This window comes from Prinia subflava, chromosome 13, assembly GCF_021018805.1.
Source record: "Prinia subflava isolate CZ2003 ecotype Zambia chromosome 13, Cam_Psub_1.2, whole genome shotgun sequence".
In the NCBI taxonomy this organism is placed as follows: domain Eukaryota; kingdom Metazoa; phylum Chordata; class Aves; order Passeriformes; family Cisticolidae; genus Prinia; species Prinia subflava.
The window spans coordinates 8673131-8693675 of NC_086259.1; the positions used below are offsets into that span (position 1 = coordinate 8673131).

At 43.3% G+C, this 20545-nt stretch overlaps 1 protein-coding gene across 4 annotated transcripts in view; it reads right to left on the reverse strand.

Moving 5' to 3' along the window:
* ZNF423 (zinc finger protein 423) overlaps nt 1-20545 on the reverse strand; it is a 276157-nt gene that overhangs the window by 13127 nt on the left and 242485 nt on the right. For all 4 annotated transcript variants that reach the window (XM_063410791.1, XM_063410790.1, XM_063410792.1 and 1 more), the window contains 2 exons: nt 10437-10568; nt 8790-8905 (listed from right to left, as the gene is read on the reverse strand). In XM_063410791.1, coding sequence (XP_063266861.1) covers nt 8790-8905; nt 10437-10568 — 248 coding nt within the window. The remainder of the gene's footprint in view (nt 1-8789; nt 8906-10436; nt 10569-20545) is intronic.

Consider the following 20545-nt stretch of genomic DNA (forward strand, 5'->3'; position numbering starts at 1 on the left):
GCCTCAGGTTTCTGAATGGGCTGTAGCATAGAATTTGGCACAGACTGATGTTGAAGCTTATATCTCTTTTACTGCAGACAAGAAATTCACTGAAATATATAAATAATGAATGTGGCTGGGGATCTCTACTGGTACTACTGCTGGTTCTGCAAGATGCAGGAGCAGAAACATACACTGCTCCATGTTTTTGTTATTAGGGAATCCTTGTTCTCCAACAATAAACACAGAATATTTAATCTGAAATGGCTTCTGCAGCACATCCAATATAAGTTTCAGCTCTCTAGAAGTGCCAGCAAATTGCAGAAAGATAAGTTACAAAGACGTACCTAATTTGCTGTGATGAATTGTGTGCATGCTTCAGTGATCAAAACTGCAGCTGAGACCTATTATATTTAATGATCTAGACATTTCTTGTGAAAACACTCAGGCATATACTGTTATGTCTGACAAGCATCCCCATTTTGGTCTTTGCAAGCAAACGAAGAGACTAAACTTTTAAAAGGATGCTGTACAGCACTCTCGATGAGCTCTTTAAAGCTGATCAAGCTCCACTGTTTTCTTTAAATAATGCTTATACTCTGTCCTTTGCAGTGCAGCATCCCTCTTCCTTTGAAAAACAGTCAGTTCCTCTGGATGCTAGCGACACTTACAGGAGACAACAGAGCTAGTCTGTGCTCAGACCCCAAACTATGCTCCACGGCAGCTGCTGCAGCAGGAGAAAATCAAAAGGCTGGATCAGAGATCTTTTCCCACCAGCAAAGAAAATCTCTGACAAGACATTTCAGAGAGAAAACAAAAGAAAAAAAAAATTATTTGTCTACATGTTACACAAGTGTTCTGTTTCTATTTTAGGACTCTGCCCTGCTTACAAAGGCATGTGCTGCCCAGGCCGGCAGGGCCAGGCAGGGGTAGCCGGTTGTGCTGTCCCTGAGGACACTGCTCTGCACAGCCAGCTGTGCCACGGCCACGCTCACAGCCCCACAGCTTATGGCCCCTGTGCTCCAGCCTCCACACAGAGCAGCAGGAAACAGGGCTTCCTACCACCCTCCTGTGGGGACAGGCATGTCACCTTGTGAACACGTGAAGGACTTTAGAATAAAAGGTCTGAGGCTTCCAGGGCTTTATGTCTGGCTCCTCCAAAATTGTCCTGCATGGAACAGGGTATATTATTCAACCTTGCCTTTCCACATTTGCAAAACAGGAAAAAAACAACCTCAGGAAATGTGCTGGTAAAGTAATTAATTCATGGTTGTAAGAACCACAGAGATCTGCAGAGAGAATCCACAGAATTTTCTCACTACACACATCCAAGAGCTCATGCTCTCCCTCCCTGGTCAGTCTGAACCTCTTTGTGTCATTCATTGTTCAACTAAACACAGCAAAACATAAACACGTGCTTTTGACTCCAGAAATAAGGATTTCAAAGTCCTGAAATTTTCATTTGCCTGAGAAGCTGCTAAATACTATCACAGTGGTAATTTGTGATAGTGTGGGAAAGAATGAAGAAAAGGTATTTGTTAATTGTTGACATAACAAAATTAATTTTCCATCCCTAAACTTTTTCTCATCTCTCCTGTGAGCTCTGATGCAATGTTACTGACTGGCACTGCTGAAATGCCAACTTGCATTTCTCATCCTTAATTTCTCTCTAAATGTCATTAGTAATTGTTATTGCCAGACCAGAGAGTGCAATCTGGTCCTTCTGAAAGAAAATCCATTTCTCATTTCTTCTCCTGTGTTTCCTCCTTTTGGTCAGGATGGATGTTTAACACAGGCCATGTGCTCTGCTTCCAAGAGGATGGGGATGCATTAATGTATTTGGAAGTACAACATTCCTGCTTTGTTTATTTATATACAGTATGCCTGGATCCTTATGAATATCAAATTGTATATTCAGAAGGGTCTTCAAAGCACATCCTTCAAGAACACTAACAAGTCTTAATTGAATAAACTTACAAGTAGGGGAAGGGAACACCCTTTAATATGTGCATACAGACTCCTCTCTGGATGCTTTCATAATTCACCCTTTCTGATGGGCAGCAATGCGGTCAAATATAAAAGCATATTACATGATTTTCCTCTCTTTTTGTCACATGGAAAACAAACCTCTTCAGTGAGATGTGTAAATTAGTCTAGCTTTGGTCTGGATTAATGCATTAGCCTCATTGCCCCAAAAAGTAAAAGTGTTTTCCACCACCAAGGGTAGGTGAGCTTATACATCTGTGTGCAAAGAAAAACCTGCCAGTGTAAAAGGCTGGCTCCTTGCATATCACTACGTATTGAGCCAGAAATTTGTACAGTTAAGTGTAGTACCTACAAAATTTGGTCTCTGGTACTTAGAGGCAAGTAGCACCTTGGCACATTGAGTCAATTTTAGAGGGGACTCTGTGTCACAACCTTTAACAGATCTTCCCATAATCAGCACACCTTACACTTTTATGTCTGCATTACATTTTGTAAGCTATACAAAATAATGAATTCAAAGCTAAGCTGCATTTCCATACCCATTAACTAAAGGCATCTTATCTCAAAATAAATAGACATTTGAACATTTCCAGCCAGGAATTGTGCTTTCAATAAACACAATTGATGCATATACATTGTCTCTTGGCGGCTTACACTCCTGCCCATCTGTTGGGATGGCATGGTGCCTGCGCAAAAGTTGGTTGGACCCTTGCCCTAGGGCATAGATGACAGGCAACGACGGGTTTAGCTGGGCAGCCTGAGCAGCAGATCCAAGTGCCATCTCTGCTGGAGGAAGCCCCGTCTGTGTGCCAGCACTGCCACATTGGAACGACATGCCTCCTTACACTTGATCACACATGTTGACACTTGGGTGCGCTTAAGTGCATTAATGACTAAAACGATGCCTTTCACCTGGCTCCCTTCTTTTTTTCCTCCACTCTGCACGGCTGCTGGCTTTTCTGCACATGTTAATGTGAAGTTGTGTGCACTTTGTTAGCCAGGGCCAGTCACTGAATAGCCCTAATGTTTAAGAAATGAAGGAGGGGTTTTTGTTACGGGCCATGCTGCTCCAGTGGCAGACATATCTTCATCTCAGGTGAGAGATCTTTCTGCCTCTCACTGGAGACCTCAGACAGGATAAAGACACAGCAATATATTGATTAGAACCATCTATCCAAATGAAAATGCTCCCCACTGGCACTACGCCACACACAGGGCAATTCAAGATTTCTGCACCATCCTTTGTTGCAGCAGAGGTGGCCACGCAGAGAGGCCACACGGTCTGGATTCTCTTACTGTTCCAACAGTCCCAGCAAACACCCCCTGCCCGTGTGCAAGGGAAGAAGGTTCTGGCTGACAAAGCACATGGAGGTGCATGAGCATGAGCAGCCCTTGCTCTTACATAACCTCTGTGGATGTCAGGCCCAGGAAACCTCTGGCATCCCCTGCACAGAACCCCAAGTGCAGCTCCTGCAGCCAGCACCAGCCCCACGTAGTCTGCAAGGGTGTTTCGTAGCTTTGGTCCTTATCAGAGCCTGCTCCTAACCCTAAATTTTCAAACAGCCACGTATTCCTCCTCCTCCTCTGAATTTAAACACACATTAAAAACCAGAGACCTTATAGGTAAAAGCTCTTCCCTACTGTGAAAACAGATCACAGATAAAACTTGTGGTTTTGCAGTCCATAAAGAACGTTCAGGCAGGCAGACTCAACATGATGGGTATGTGCCTACAGCACTTTTAATTTTTAATTATTGTTAGTTATAATTATCTGACTGCGTCTGAATGAAACCCAGCAATATGGCTGGAATAGATTTTGGTAGTCTTGTAATTTATTAGCTTTGTAACTACTAATAATTAAAATTTAACAATACTCTGAGCACCATAGCAACATTTTTTTAAGAAACGCTAGCCAAATCTGCTAGGATAACTGACTAGGTCATTTTCATGATTTTAAAGAAGGAATGACATTTAAAAAATTTTAAAAAATTAAGAAATAAAAGTATGAAAAGGCAAAATAGCTAACAGGTTCTTAAAAGCCTATGAAAAAGCAAAATGCAAAGATAAAAAAATCTATTTTAAAAGACAAAAAGGATGATACTTGCAGAAAATTAATTCTATATATGATTTTGTGTGTGCTTTGTGTGAAATTTAGAAAGTGCTCATGGTATGTTTTCAATAAGAAGCTCTTGGTGTTTGCCATCTAAGCCACACTAAGTCCTGAAATACAGCAAAAGCTACATCAAGTGAAAGCACTGCCTTGAGATAGAGCCACATTTCAGGTCCCATCTGTCCTGCCATCCACATACTCTCAAAGAGAAACATTTTCTGCAGCTTCCTCAAGATACCATGGAATTGCCTTTCTCTCACTGCCTGAATGGACACTGGAGCCCGCAGACACTGAAATACTGCACTGTTGCAAACACATGGGGCTGGTTGGAAGAAAGATTCCATTTCTACTTAAGTAAGCTCTCTTATAGCCCCAGAAAGTAGGTGAAGCCCATTTTTTCAAATAGGAGCTGGAGATATGGCTGGGTACAGACCTAAAATTGCTCAAGCCTTTCCTCAGTGCCCCGTTGGTGGTGAAGTGAGCCCCTGGACACAGCCCTGCAGACTCGCCTGCGGGCAGGTGGCTCACAGCCAAGCCAAGAGGCTCTGGTTCCCCTCCGTGCTTCAGGGGACACTGTTGTACCCAGATGGCCCCAAGGACCACAGGCAGGAGCAGCTGGAGATGTTTCTCTCCACTGCCCCCCTCCCAGGGAGGCCAGCACAGGTACAGAGCAGCTCCTTTGTGTCCCCACCGGGCCACATCAGACCACAGGGCCAGCTCGCTGCGGTGCCCCTCGCCTGGGCAGGTCACAGTCCTCCACAGGAGGCACATCTGACATCAAGCTGACATTAAAAGCAGACTTAAAAAGAGAAAACCTGCTTAGGGCTTGATCTGCTGTAATCAGCAGAAAGAATCCCAAGGACTTTGATGTGGACCAAATCAAGCCCCTGGAGGACATTCATAGTAAATCATTATTAATATAATGAGTGCAATTTCTGTGCAGCAGCTCATTCCTGTTTATGGATATATGAAAATTGCTAGCTTTTCACATAAAATAAAACGAGAGGGGAGACAGACCACAGTGTTAGCCAATGAGCCATAGTAGCTCCTTTTGATATGCGTACGTTTAAAAAACTGGGCATTTAAAATGACAGCACATTCCTCCAGTGAAGCTCTCTTAATTTAGTGGTTTGACATATCTCCAAATCTGAGCAGAAAAGAAAGCCCTTTATTCATAGCAGGCAATAAAACACCTGAACACCTGTGCTAGGAAAGACCTGGCAGGTACCCTGCTCCCTTGGTACCTGGATTATTTGCGCATTGTTTATTACATCCCTTGCCTTAGTTTTCATCAATTGTAATCATTTAGGAGGAAACAGTATGATTAACAGTACACAAGCAAACAGCAGGAATTAATCCTTTAAATACAAATACTTCACCGGTTCTGTGATGGCTCCTTGGAAAAGCAGTGTGGCAAAAGAGCACGTGCAAAAAATCCTCCTCAAGTTTTCTCTGAAAACCACTGCTAGTCATAATTTGCTTAATACAATTCTTGATGCAAACAACTGAGGAGGGATCTTTCCTTGCTGTGAATCACACCACAAATATAACTCTCAGCACCCATTAAGTGTTATCATTTCCCACCCATCTTTGGGTCTGGCAGGGTTCCGTGCTACATCTTAAATAGCAAAGATCCAAATTTCACTTGTCAAAGAGCAGGCTCATCTGCCAGGTCCGAGTGCCCATGGCTCCAGCTGCCTTTCAGGGGCTGGGCCAGCAGCTCCCAGCACAGCTCCTGGAGCTGTCTGAAATGGGCATCTGTCAGAAAGGGCTCCTTCTGCCCTACATGTAAGGAAACCCCAACCCTCCACCTCTACACTTGTTTCAGTGAGCATTCAGTACGGGGAATGAAATGCCATAGCCTTGGTGTTTTATATAAGAGCTATAAATTCACTCTTTTTCCAGGAGAATTTCATGACATTCATAGCTGTCAACTGTACAAAGTGAGGATGTGAAAAACACAGAGCTGCCAGGCTTTCCTCTTCTGCCCTAAGGGTGTGTGGGGTTATCACACATACTCTTTCCTTTGTGTTTCATGCTTAACCTTCCCATGTTTTCTTTCCTTATTTCCAGTGAGATAATGTAAGCAGTTAAGCAGCATTCTGTTTTCTTTTCTTGTGGCAGTATCATCAAAGTAACGTCACTGGCTCATTGCTCCAGATTCTCACCAAAATTCCCACCATTTATACAGCAAGTTCAGTTCCTCGGAGCGTTCTTGAGCCTTGGTTTTACAGCTCCATCAGATGGTGTAAACTTCAAAGCAAAAACCTGTATTAAAATACAACTACTGGTTCAGGAGCACCAAGAGGGTTTGATCACTTCCAGAGCATTAGGCTACCAAAGCAGTATCTGCACCAGCCACTAGAGGTGCATTTACAGCAGCATTTACAGTTTCTCATCACATGGCACAGGTGGTGTTCACCCTCTTTAAAAAAAGTGTTCAAAAATCAACAGGGATAGTTCATGCCAGTCTAAAAGTTACCTTTCCCCTTTGCTGCCTGCCATTTTCTCCACCTTCCTTGTTTTTCCTGCTTTTCTAAAAGCACCCCACTCCGAATTTCTTCTTGAAATAGTTGAATGCTCAATTTTTTAAAAAGTATTTTCAGTGGTTTAACTTGAAAATACAGAGGAAAACAGCATGTAGGTTCAGATTTGATACCAGTTATTTCGTGCCAGTAGGAAAGCACGTTCAGAACTGAACAGTCAAATTCATCAAGCAGAACCCCTTGATGGAGGCTGATTTGCCCACATCAGATAATTGCACAGTTAAAGACACAGAAAGGTTTATGCAGATTTAACCCTAAGTAGCAGTTGAACAACTGGTTCACTACAAAAATACTAAATTTTCATTACTCAACAAAAATATAACCAACAGTTGAGGAATTTAGAGCAGGCTTACACACCAGAAACTAATGAGATAATCATGCCAAGGCAGACTAGTTCAAAAGTCTTAAGCATTTCTAACTGATTTATACACACATTTTGTGTCCTCCTTGGCTCCAATATTTGCATTAGTAAATTTCCTGGCATAAACACACATTTCTGAGTCACTACTGAAATAAAGACTAAAACTGTGCAGCTAAGTATTGAATTTTCATTCAGCCACCATCAACCAAAACTACTCATGTAATTATTATGAATTATTATAAGCAGAAAAATTTTAAGTGCAGAAAAATCCTGCACAAAAACTGAAAAATTACAATCCTAATTTATATGATTAAAGCTGACATTTGCAGCAATTGTGCAATGCACAAAACTTCAAAATTGAAACACTATGTAATTAAAATCTGTAATTGCAAAAAACAGGCTGCTTAGACTATAATTTAACCAGGTTCTCTTTATTTGATCATCTGATTCTAAAGGTTAATGCAGTGGCCTAGGAAGCCAGTGTTCCCATTTTAATTGTGCTGGCATTTTGACCAAACACCACTTTAAGGGAGATATGGGAGGAAAAAATCAAAGCTGTCTTTGCAAGCCACTGCTGCCTTCATAAAACGTTCATAGTGAGAACACACAAACCCAAAATCTGCTGACTTTATTAAAATATTAACAAGGTATAGTTAAAACTTTTGTACACTTATGCAAATCAGGTCGCTAGAACAAGGGAAAGGCAGGATCCCCTGGGAGAAAAAAAAAAATAAAATCAACAAAGTGAAAAGATCAGCCATCCTTCCACAGCATGACAGCACAACACAAGAGGCAGCAGCTTGGGAATTCGGCAAGATAAATAAAAACCCTCCAAAGTTTAAGTAAATCATGGTTTGTAAAGCTAATACATTTAAATGAGGCATATGGTACCATTCTATAAGAAGACTGCCTTTCCCAGGGGATGGGAGGGGTGGTTTTGGTGGCCATGCTGCACAGGTGAGAGGTGTGAGGAGGCCAGCCAGGGTGGGCACTGCCCACGAGCTCTCTGGCAGGGCAGGCTCTGGTGCTGCATGGCCAAGAGGTACCACACACACACCACGGAGTGTGTGCCTGGCTGGCTTCAGCACCAAGGGAATTGGTGGGATTTAACCCCCAGGCTCCCTGCCGTGGCTCCAAGGAGGCCTCTGGGGCCAGGGCTCCAAGCATGGCTGCAGCAGCGTGCCCAGGTCAGGGTCCAGCCCCTCCAGAAGGATTTGTGCCCCCTGTGAGCCAAGCACTGGCTCTGTGGAGGCTACAGCTGCTACAGCCCCCAGTGCTGCCAGGGAAAGTGGTGTGGAAGGGCTGTGTGCAGAGCCACAGCTTGGCAGTGTGCTACTGCCTGGGAGGAGCCTCTGCCTCAGCATCATGTCGAGCTGCACCCACGCTTTCTCATACCTCAGCAGGGAAAATTCCTTTACTTATGATTTAGCAGCAAGGAAGGGGATGGGGCAGCTACCATTTGCTTAGTCTTTGTATGTTAATCAGTCCCTAAATTATTGATGGAGAAAAAGAAATTATTTACAAGGTGTTTGACGTAGACATGTAAGGATGTAGCAACACTACTGTCAAGAGAAATACTCATAAATCATGATATCTGTCTTGTCTTATTTATTTATTTATTCCAGCCATGCTCAGAGACCCTTTTCTCCTCCAGGTACCTAGGGAGGCAGGAGGAGACTGAGAGACTGTTTAAGGGCAGAAGAGACCATACCAAGGTTAGGCACCTTTTCTAAATGCTGCACAAGGGCGACAGTTGCACAGAGAAATCAACAGCTTTAGCTTTGTTTTTACTCCTGTTGTAAACATACCTGAAGCTCTGTTTGAAAGAAGAACTTCTGTGGGCACTGGGAACAGTCATAGATTTTGTCTTCCTGCCCATGCACTGCAAAGATGTGCTGCTGCAGTTTGTTTGCCTGTACAAAAACTGAAACAACAGAGTACAGTTAGTTAAGCTTGCTTCGTGTAAGGCACCTCGTCTCAAACTGCACTTCAGAGTCTCTGCAATTGTAAAAGGTCCAAGGATATCTGCCAGAGAACTGCCAATACACTTGGTTCAGCAGAATTTCCTTACAAGTAGTCAATTTAGAGTCTCCAGGCAGACAGTCAGCTTACTTCTAACAGACTTTACATCCTGTATGGATTTTTGATATCTCACATAAAGCTAACACTGTCCACAGGTAACTGGAAGAGCTCAGTCATCAGACCAAAGAGAGGACGTCACTGCTCCCATGGGGAGCCCTGGGCCCATGGCAGGTGCATCAGATGCATTTTTAATGCAGGACAACTGGGCCAGGAGAAGCCTTGATGGCTGGTCTGGAAGACACGTGGCCCAGAACAGCATTTCTGGCAGAAATGTGAATCTGAAAGGGCAGGCATGCCACAATTTTTAGATCTTTTAACCAGGCTGTCCATTCAGTATAAAAGAAACAGTTTAACCTCACAAATATCCCAGAATCTGCATTATGATTATGGATTGACAATTATTCTGACTTTACCAAGGGAAATTTTGAAGTGGAACATATTGAACTACAGCTTTAGCTGGTTAAAAAATGTATCTATATCTGATTTAACTTTTGTCTCACTTTACATGAATGGTCATCTGTACGTGAAAATGGCTTCTTCAGCAGAATTTAACAAATGCACCCAAAATTTTTTACAGTACATTTCAGAAAGGGTAAATTAACTCCAAGCTCACACAAAACCCAGTTTCTCAAACTGTGGGCCTTATTCCCACCTTGAACCTTGTGGGTTCACCTTATTCCCACCAAAGTTAAAGGAATAGCAGGATCCTTATCTCTCAAACTGACTGGAATTGCAGATGTTAACTACTGTGTTGAAGAGAGTATAAAAGACAGCCTTTAGCACACACCCTGCAGATCCTGCAAAAGCAAGAATCACCCATGATCATTTGCACCAGGGAGACAGCTTAAATGACCTACAGAGAAGGAGTACCTAGCAGGCTCTCAGACAGGAGTTAGAAATGTGCTGCTCTAAGAAAATTTGGCTTAAAAAAACCTCTGCGAGAGCAGCTGGCGAAACCTTGGAGTTGTACAATTTGGTCTTATCAAACCTTTACTCCCCTTTACTCAGCACTGTGAGCAGACCCTGGACCACCTGGCCTTTAAAGAGTCTTTGCTGAGGTGAATAAAGGCTTGCAAGAGCACGTCCATCCTTTGCAAGTCCTGCACAGCCCCTCTGAGCCACAAGGCATAATGTAAATGTTTGGGAGTGCGGGGCTTTGCAGCCTGCTGCATGTGGCAGCGCTGCTTGGTGTCAAACGCCACAGAGCTGCTCGGCAGAGCGAGCCCCAGCTCCAGACAGAGGATATCTGAACATTTCCAAGCACAGTATTTCTTTTTCCCAGGGAAAGGAATACAGTATTTTACAAATCCCCCGAGTGTCATTTCTGGATCTAGCCATGCACGCTGAGGCTTGTCTTGGCCTCCCTGTCTTACCTGTGAAACAAACAGGGCATTTGAATGTGCCTCCCATCCCCTCAAAGCTGTGCTCAATCAGGTGACACAGGAGCTTTGCCGGAGAGTCAAACATCTGGTTACACAGCTTGCACTCATGATTGATGCCTTCCTCTGCAAGGTTCAAATGATACAACTTGTTAGTGACACAGCAGATTAGCGTGGGGCGGCGGCGGAGGGCGGGGAGGGCCCGCGCGGCCCCGGGGCCCGGGCCCCGCTCCCAGCCCAGCCCCAGCGCAGCAGCGGCCGCCGGCGCTCAGGGCCGCGGCCCACAGCGGCGCCCCTCCATCCACCGGCAACCCGCGGGCTCCCAAAGGAGCCTGCCACGAAGGGAGAGCACCCCGCCCCGCGTACAGAGTATTAAAGAGTCACACAGCACTTAGAATTCCTTTAATAGTGTGAATTCAGCCACCAGCACCGAGAGGGGGCTGGAGCGATGTCTTCACCTCAGAGTACACTGCAAACACACAGGAGGGGAAGGAACTGTTGGAGAATAGCAGGAGCTGAAAGCAGAGTGTCAACGTAAATTTTTTTTGTATCTCTTGTCTTTTTACATGGTGTAGAGAGACCACTGAAGGTATTTAAATGTAATTTGAAAGCGTAGTTTCCATGTCATATATCTTAAGAGTTGAATACACAGGGCCCATTTTAGATGCCTCTATATTCTAACTGAACTCAGTGAAATAGCAATAATTATTACTCTTGGTTCAAGCCTACCATTTTTGCAAGATTATAAGCTTCTCTGTTTCCTGAATTTTGTGGTTTCTGGTGCAGCTGAGCTTGTTTTTTTGAGGTACTGAAGTCATATTAAAGCAATTTTCACACATAAAACTAACCAATCCTTTGGTTTTCTTGAAGGGAGGGAGGGAGTTGCAGGATTTTAGATTTTAGAAAACATAGCATACAGCTCATAAAAATCAGAAACTACCTAAACTACCTAAACTACCTAAAAAGCTTTTTAGGATGTGGATGCTTTCTGCAAATGTGTCTTCCCTTCACTGTGGCAGCACATGAACTTCTCGTGAAAACATATTTTAAAAACTAAATCAATTCTTTCTTTTGTTCTACAGTCATCTTTATTTTACACATCCTCAGGTATCAATGGCTATTAATTTTTAGTTCCAAGATTAAGAAATGACTACATCATTCCATGAACCAATTCCTGCCAAATATAGTTAGATCTTATGAATAATGTGAGCCCTCAGAAGCACAGTCTTTGCTTACAGTTGCTTCAAATTAGCTTTTTCTGCCTTTAAAGGGGCTAAACAGAAGGAAAGTCCTGCTTCCCACGCAGCCTTTGGCTCTCTCAGGACCCCAAGGCCCCTGCCAAGGCTGGCACCGTGGGGAGCTGCCCGTGCTGCCCGGAGCCGGGTGGGCTCTGGGGCTGTGGCAGCGGGCGCTCACCGAGAGCGCTGGCACTGCGTGGGGAATGGGGAGGCGGCACGGGCACCAGTAAACAGGTGTGTTGGGAAGGAGATAAAAAGAGAAAAGCAAAGAGCCAGGAACAGAAAGATGAAAGGGCTCCGTGGCAGCAGCGCTATGAATTCCCTGGGGAGCCACAGGCAGGGACTGGGATATTTCTGGGATGGCGCGAGGTTTGCGATGCTCTGCTCGCACAGCCTCCAGGGGCGGGCATGCTGCCCTCTCTAATGGGTAGATTTCCAAACCAGGCTCTCTCCCCCCACTGTGGCCTAAGGCTGGATTCTCCCGTCAGACCCTTGCCTGAAAAGTTCTGACTTTGTGAGAATTTTGCAACCTGCTCCAGAGGGGAGAAGAGATGGGGAGGGGGCATTAGCCACATGCTGAGCATGCCCAGCCACACCGCTGTGTACAGCAACCAAATGCTGCAATAAACCCGCAGAGGACAAAGCAGGAACTGGGGGGAATGGAACAAATGCCTTCTACGAATAAATCAGAGAAATCATGTTTGACATTAATTTTCTACCCTCTACATACTGGGTATTTGGAAAACAGTGATTCATGTACAGGCTATGATCCTGTGTGAGCACATGTGTTCATAAATACAGACAGACACATACTGATGACTAGACAGCTGCTCCTTTTCCAGCCTAAATATCTATAATTTGAGTAAAACTGAAAAAAAAAAGAAAAAGAAAAAGAAAAAAAAAGAAAAACAAACAATGCTCAGCATTTCATTTAAAGTATATTCTTACAAGCTTGGGATGTTTAATTAGGTAACAAAGATTGTGTATTTTCTTGGCTGATCCCTGCAGTATTTTAAATAGTTAAACCCATAACAAACTAAAACTAGAATGAAAAATAATAAAACATAATGGGTTCCTGCAGATCTCGAAATTTATCCCACTCGAGGCAAGACCTTTTGATTTGCAAATCCACTTCTGAATTATAAGGCCTTCTCCTCACCGGTGGGGGTTTTTATTCCACTCCCACAGGAGTCCATTATGTATTTCTTGTGTCTATAAAACCATCCAGAAAGAAAAAAAGGGGGAAAAAGTACCATGGTTAGCATGACAAACGTTTCTCTTTTCATGCATGTGTATTCAAAATATGAAAATGCCCAAAGATATAGATAGAATTGCTGCTATAATCACTCTCTCCTCTATGGCATTTTACAGCATATTATTTTACACAGAAACACAGCACATGTATAGGGATACTCAGTCACCTTTGGAGAATAACTTCCTTGAATTATATAAGATCATATAGGTACATGCAAGGAGGCTTTTTGACAATGCGGTGTGACAGTCAAATGTGTGATGCTGGGCACTAGCAACAGCAAACACATCATCATTTCCCTCATTCTTATTCGCCTTTTTTTTTTCTAGCATGACAAGCATCTATGAGAGACCTACATAACTCAAGTGAATTATGCAGCCCCTCTCATTTGTAAAATAAAATGCAGATTTTTACAGTTTGTTATGCTAGATCTTCTCCCATTTCTTCCTAAGTCTATCTGTGGAGGTATCAGTTGATTACAGGACTAAATGAACAATGCACAGCAAACAAGAATCTTGGGTTTCTTGCCCTTTTTTCCTTAGCTCAAAATAATAAGCATTAATTTTACACTTCATTTCTCAAAAAAATAATAGGATGTGCTCTTGTTTAAAACAAGCAGGCCTGCTGGATTCTGTCAGGCTGAAACTATGTCAGGCCAAAAGAGGAACAGAGCGCTTTGTGTAAAAGTATCATGGGGAGATGATAGTATCCTGTAATGTTTTCAGTACCTACTTTTGTCTCCAAAAGCATTTGATCCCTGGCAGACACATACTTATTTCCATACTGGTCTTGAGGGAAGCCAGTAGGAATGAGAGCTGATTATCTGAATCCTGAAGGTGAAACCTGGGTGGTGCCCGCTGATGTCAAAGGCAGGCATTTGTATAAATTTGGAGGTACATAATTTACTGCCTGTTAGTGAGGATTAGAGGGCTGTGCAGACCCAGCTGAACCGCGGTGGCAGAGCACGTCGCTCATTGTTCCCAAGTTCGGGTGCGTCTGCAGGATAGTTGTAAATATGTTGCTAAGGTGTTTAGTAGCACTTACACTGCCGTCCTGCCCATTTTAGAGTGGGAATATGCTTCTCCATAAAGCTATTTCTGCTGCAGCAATGTGCATTTAATACATATTACAATGAGTCTCTAAGCCTCTAAGAGAACCGACACCAGCAGCCTCCTGGCGAGGATGCAGTATAATTAATAATGCTGTATTAAACCCATTTACTGTATCAGCTGCATTGCTAATTATAACTGTATTAATGGCAGTGTAAAAGTACATGTTAACACTGTCATGTACCAACACGTTATACCAATAACAAGTAGAAGATTTGAACACCAAAAATCAAGATGGCATTGTCTTTACTGTTAGTTAAAACTTCTCTCTTCAACTTGATTTATTAAAGCAAAAATTTTCCCTTATGGAATAACTGCAATAGTCCTAATTTGTCCACGTAAGTCCATGTAAGACAATCTGATGCTGGTTGCTGACAACAACATGTACATCCCACACTATAGCTTTCCAGACCAGTGTATTTCTACTCTACTGCAGCAAATTAAGCCAATAAAGGGGAGTTTCTTCCCTGTACTCAGATGTTCACATCCATGAGTTAACCGTGCTTTTAATGAACTTTGAAATACTGCGATTCAGTGTAACAAAGCATTAATATACTGTGTTCACAGAGAACCTTCTCCTGTCCATGAGATCATAAATTTGGTACAATTAAATGGGCCATGTGCTCTAATTATGGTAGAAATAAATAGAAATCAGAATGAACATAGGGAAATAAAATGAAAACTGCATGGAACTATTCTGTTTATGCAATTCATTTCCCAATAAATAAGAAATCAAAGGGAAAAATTCATAATGTAAGAAAAGAAGGAGCTTCCCCAGCAATTTTTTCCATGTGGCTGTGATGAGCAAGGGGCTGGAACCAGGGTAGAATGGCAGTGATGGACACCCCCTTCAAACACAAAGGCTGCAGAGAACCACTTTGACCCCTCATCTGCTTGGCACCACTCCACCACTGGTTTTCATTAAAAACAATCCAAGGATGGAGGTAAAACCAAGGTCTGCGAACACGCTGCAACTGCTCCAAAGGGATGGCAAATTTGCAGATGCTCACATTGGATGAAGACTGGATGTCTGCCGTACAGCCGACATTTCCTCCTCGCCACTGCTGCCTAAACCCATGACCTGCTACACAAACCATTTGGACCACACTGCTCCACGGCACTTTTGTAATTAATCGTGGAGGACGAGCTGAGCCCCTCCCTTGCGGCGAGGCAGCGCCGGGGCGAGGACAGCCCGCGCTGCGGCCGGGCGCGGGCCAGCGGCGCGGGTCGCTCTCCGGCACAGGCACCCGGCCATTAGGCAGCCCGGCGGTGAAAGGCAGCGGATTGATGGCGTGGCAGCAGAAATGTCACCTGGGGAGCTGGGTGCCGTCCTCCCAGGGATGCTGGAGGTCAGTTACTATGGCAACACCGAATGAGCTCAACCTTGTAACTGACCCTTATCTTTTTTTGATCTGTGGCCCCCTTGGGACCTTGGCTGGAAATCAACTGGAAAATAATCTGGTCACATATCAGAAAGAAAACTATTTATACTTATTTATTTATCCAGGTAGAGCTCGTATCTCCCTTTGACGACTCTGCCAGACTAAAGGCACCCATCAGGTTCCCTCAGCGGTTTCAGTGGCTGTGTGGAAACACCCAGCTCTGTGCTGTGAGAAACCATGCCAAACCCCCCTGCCACTGCAAAACACACACACAATAATTGCCACGGATATCTGTGCTCACGACTCTACTGATATATTGCCAAAATCTTGCCTTGCTCTCAGCCCTCGACTTGCCTGTGTGGATAAATATACACCTATACCCCTTCTTGGATAGTTTAATATTTTATGTTGGTATCTGCTAATCATATTCTTTTGTGCTTTATCTCTCTGCTGAAATATGATTCTGCTTTGAAATATATTTATATGATCTAGAATGGCACAACACTGATGTCTTTTATGAGCCGAAGATTGTTTAATAAAATCTTGCATTTCTGCTTCATCCTTATGACAATTTTACTATTATAAGTTTTCAAGGGATATGAGAGCTGTCCACTGTGGTTAGAAACATCACTTTAATGAAAAATGATAACACGAGGGCTTGGATTTTTCTAGAAACTATGTAAAGAATACCAGCAAAAATACAGAGTTCCCAACATGCACTTGTATGTAATTTTGTTGGTTTTCCTTATATTTGCCTATGGATAAGACTCATTAAAATCAGATCTGTTCATCATATTTTTCCAGGGAATGGGCAGCCCAGCCAAGGGTTTATCAGCACAAAGGGCAATTGCTGTTCTTCAGGTGGGGAGATTCTCTGGTGAATTGGGATTTGGGAAATCAGGGAGACAGAAGCCACAGGACTTGCTGGTGCTAGAGGAAGTGCCTATGGATTCCTGGTAGCAAACTCCAAGGTTACTTGTGATGTACTTCTTCAGGCTCAAGAAGGTATTCTTTTCCATGCTAAATTAGCCTAACCACACAACGGGCTTTAAAGTCTTTCATCATCTTAGGGGGCCTCGAGCTCAAAATATGCAGAATTAGATACCAAATTATTTATAGGGTAGCTTGTAAGTTCACTGCCTCCAGTATATGTCAGTACACTGCAATATTAAAATGACCATCAAAAAGAAGCATGGTCCCAGAGGGACTGGGGATGGGATTGCAGGGAGTTTCCTCCTGCCTGCGAGTTGCTGTGCTGCCCCAGAGCCCCTGCCCCAGTCGTGGCTGCAGGCTGTGTGCTCCCACTGCACCCCGCTCCTGAGGGGGAGCCTGAGCCTCACACGCCCGGGATGGGGCTGCCAGGCCCGGTTTCATCAACTTCATTTTCAGTTTACAAGAATAATAAAATCTGAAAGTTCAAAGGAGTTCATGGAGTTGTGCATCATCTATCTCTGACTGCAGAGCCCCAGAGGGACCTGCCTGCAGAGCTTTATTTTAGATTTAGATATTAATCTGGGAAACTGCATAAAGATAATTTACAGAAATGCACTATACTTTAGCACAATAACTTCACACTTTATCAGCCTTTCTCTGAAGATGCCTTTTTTTAATAGCCTATATTAAAACTTTTTGTGGACTAAAGCCTGATAGGTCTGGCTGCTCCTTCATAATAGTTGATTAAGGAATAACTCCACTGGCTTCCATACAAAAATGGAAATTCAAAACCCATACAGGAAAAGAAACACATGCTGTCTTTGAGTGTGCGAGTCCATACAACCACACACAGAATTAGCTTTATCCAGACTAATGAACCCCTAGGAATGCCTAGAGTTTAGTAAGAACACCTCATTCCCACACAATTCAACTCACGTCATGTATTTCAATGTTTTGAAATACTCACAGTTGTGCTGTTTCAAACTTAATGTCAATAGCTGATGAAACTGAAGTAACACAGCCCTGAATCCACGGCCACACAGACTATTCCCTGCACTATCCTCCCTCATTCCATTGTACCTCTGAAAACTAAATATACCTTGTTGCTCCTGGTCTCCTCCCTGGGAGCAGCTCCCTGTACTGCTACACAGCAGGAATACATTCCTCCTCTCATCCTATTGACAACACCACATCGAAGAGCTCAGTACAAACAAACAGCAATAACTAGCATCTACTTGGCATCTATTCTTGTGAAATTAAAAATTAAAATTAAAACATCATTATACTCTTATTAAACATCCCACTGGAATATGCCAATGCTTTAGAAACACGCAAAGCTTTAAACCTACTTTAAATAGGTGTAAAGCCCCTTTTTACTCCTTTTACAGGCCTGGCACATTCCCCAGCCTCAGCAGCAGCCCCCAGAGCCGTGAGGTGCCTTCTCCCCACTGCACCCCACCCGTGCCTCCTGCAGTGCCAGCGTGCAGCGACTGTGGTCACACAGAGGCCACCGGAGCTGCCAGGACCCGCCAGCCAGCAGGGACCAGAGGCAAAGCCTTCCCTGCCTGGGTGTGGGGGCACTGCACCCACAGCTACTGCTCAAAAGGCTTTGCCTTCTGCTGGGTGCCTTGCTGTGTGCTCCGAGGCAGGTTCCTGAGCTGGGGAGGCAAACAGGGTGAGCAGCCCCCTGAGCTAGCCCGGCACACCTGGGACAGCACACGGTGTTTGTTAAACACCAGCTCCCACTGATGTGTATCGCTGATCTTCACACTGCCTCCTCCCAAGTACACATTGACATGATAGACTTTAAATCTATCGTGTAAATAATCATCAGATTAATGGTCTCTAATAGTATATAATTAACATGACAGGCTACAAGCCAGTTGTTGTCAACTACACTCAGCAATGCATAGAGTAAGAGAAAGGCATACACCGTTCCCATGATGGCGTCAGGGAAGCAGAAAAACCGGTAAAAGGAGAAATAGAAATAAAACTTAAAAAAAAAAGAAAACCACCTAAATGTACGATTTGACTGAGAAACACTGAAGGTTCTTTCAGGCATCAAAACATAATAAATATCATTTATTTATTTATTTATTAGTGGGGGGCTATTTTTTATTTCCATCAGCAAAGAAAAAAATTTCCATTATCCCTGCATTGGTGCAATGCCTCTTGAGTGAGTACAGGTGAATTAGCATAAGAGGCCTTATTCTGATATGGCGAATTCTGCATAAACATGGAAGTATGTATCCAGCAGTGTAAACTTTACAGCAGTACCAGCTATGGTCAAATTAAAGCTGACATTAATATAGATATCTGGGAAATGGTGAAGTGGGCATAGAGTTAAAAATGCAATTGAAAACCAACCATGAGCATTATTTTTGTGGCAGATCACCAAACAGAGACTGGCAAAATGCTGCACCCTCATTATGGTGGGGCAATTTTCACCACTTACTCAAATTAATGCATTTTTAAAAATATATATTAATTTTTTCTTATTAAGAAATAGTACTCCTAGGGAAAAGTCTCCAGTTAAAAAACAATCTCTTATGGCATTTTTATCAACTTGAAGACCAAATTTCTTTGAAATACTTACAGACAAGCAAAAAACCCAGAAACATCTCTCAGCTTTTTTGGAACATAAAAATGATGGACACCCAGCTATCTTGACATGAGCATTCAGAAAAACTGCACCAGAGCTTACTTGTTCATCTGAGGGTTGAACACATGTCACAGCCCAGCCCCAGAGAGGCTCCTGTCCCCCACCCTCACCAAGGTGCTCCTTCACTCCTTCTCCCCAGGACTAGGGCTGGAGCTCAGGGACACAATCCAGTTATTGGGGGTGGCAAAATGAGATGCCACTGCAAACAGAGAGAACCAAGGGTGACTAAATAAGGTCTGGCTGGCTAAGATAGGTAACTGATTTTGCATAGCACAAATATCTCTCAGAGCTCATTAACTGTAAATATGCCCAAAAGAATGAACCTCCCCTATGAGACATATTTTAAATCAGGAATCCTAGGGTGCAGTAACGCATGATATTCCTTAAGGCAGTCAAAAAGAAGAATCTGCATGAAAACAAGAAAATATCTTAAGCATCTCTGCATTATGCAGACATATATCCTTGTACTATGGGATTATGCACAAGTAAATGTACAGAGCATCTCCCATTGATGTTGGTGGAATTTGCTTGATTAACATTCCACAGTCCTGGTGGAAATCAAACCCTATAGCAGCTTCATCTTGAATAAGGAGAGAAACTGCAACCCAGTGACTTTCTGGAAGAGATCTCACAGCTGAGCAAGGGCACTGCATAACACAGACTGTAAAGTTACTCTGGGTAGTGCTCATCTAACATACAAACATGGATAACAATGCATAAAACCTGATATCAAACTCATAACAACTTTACATGCCTTCTTTGTCCTGCACATGAGCCAGCCAGCTTGCACACTTCACAAATGATCTGGAGCTGGACAGCAGCACTGAAGCAGTGGCCCTGAGCTCTGCACAGAAGGAGAGCTCAGGGCCAGCACACGCATCCTGTGGAGCTGTGAGGGGCACCAGTGGCAGGGAAACATGGGCAGACCCTTCTGGAATTCTAAACTCAGAGAACTTTGGCTTTTGCCTTTGTAAACAAATTGCTTTCTATTTTACTATGTGAGTAGCTCAATCAGGCATATATGGCTGTTGGCAGATACTCTGTCAGTGCACAACACGGCCAGCTTGGTTTTATTTTTTTTTTTTTTTTTGAGAAACACATTTTCTTCATTTTATATGTCATTAGCTTTTTAATCCATTAAGGAAAGCCATGTGCAAACTCTCACATTGTAGACAGACTCTGGAGAACACATGCAGTCTGTGACAGAAAACTGAGTGTAAAAGATAACGGAAGTCTGTATTTCTGGTTAAATAAAGGGATCTGGAAGAGCCAGTCCTACAGTGGTGCTGAAGCAGCCCTCTTCCAGCCACCTGAAAATGTGAGCATGCCACGGTATCAAAACACAATGACATTCAGGAGGCTCTGATGGCTCATTAACAGCAGGAGTCCTACAGAGCTATTTTTGCTTAAACTAACCCAGATCTCATGCTCACAGCATTGTAAAGGTTTCCTGGACTCTCTGCAACTCCTCTGATTCTCAGAAGTTACATTTATGAATAAAATAAAATTAGGAAAAAAAATACCAAG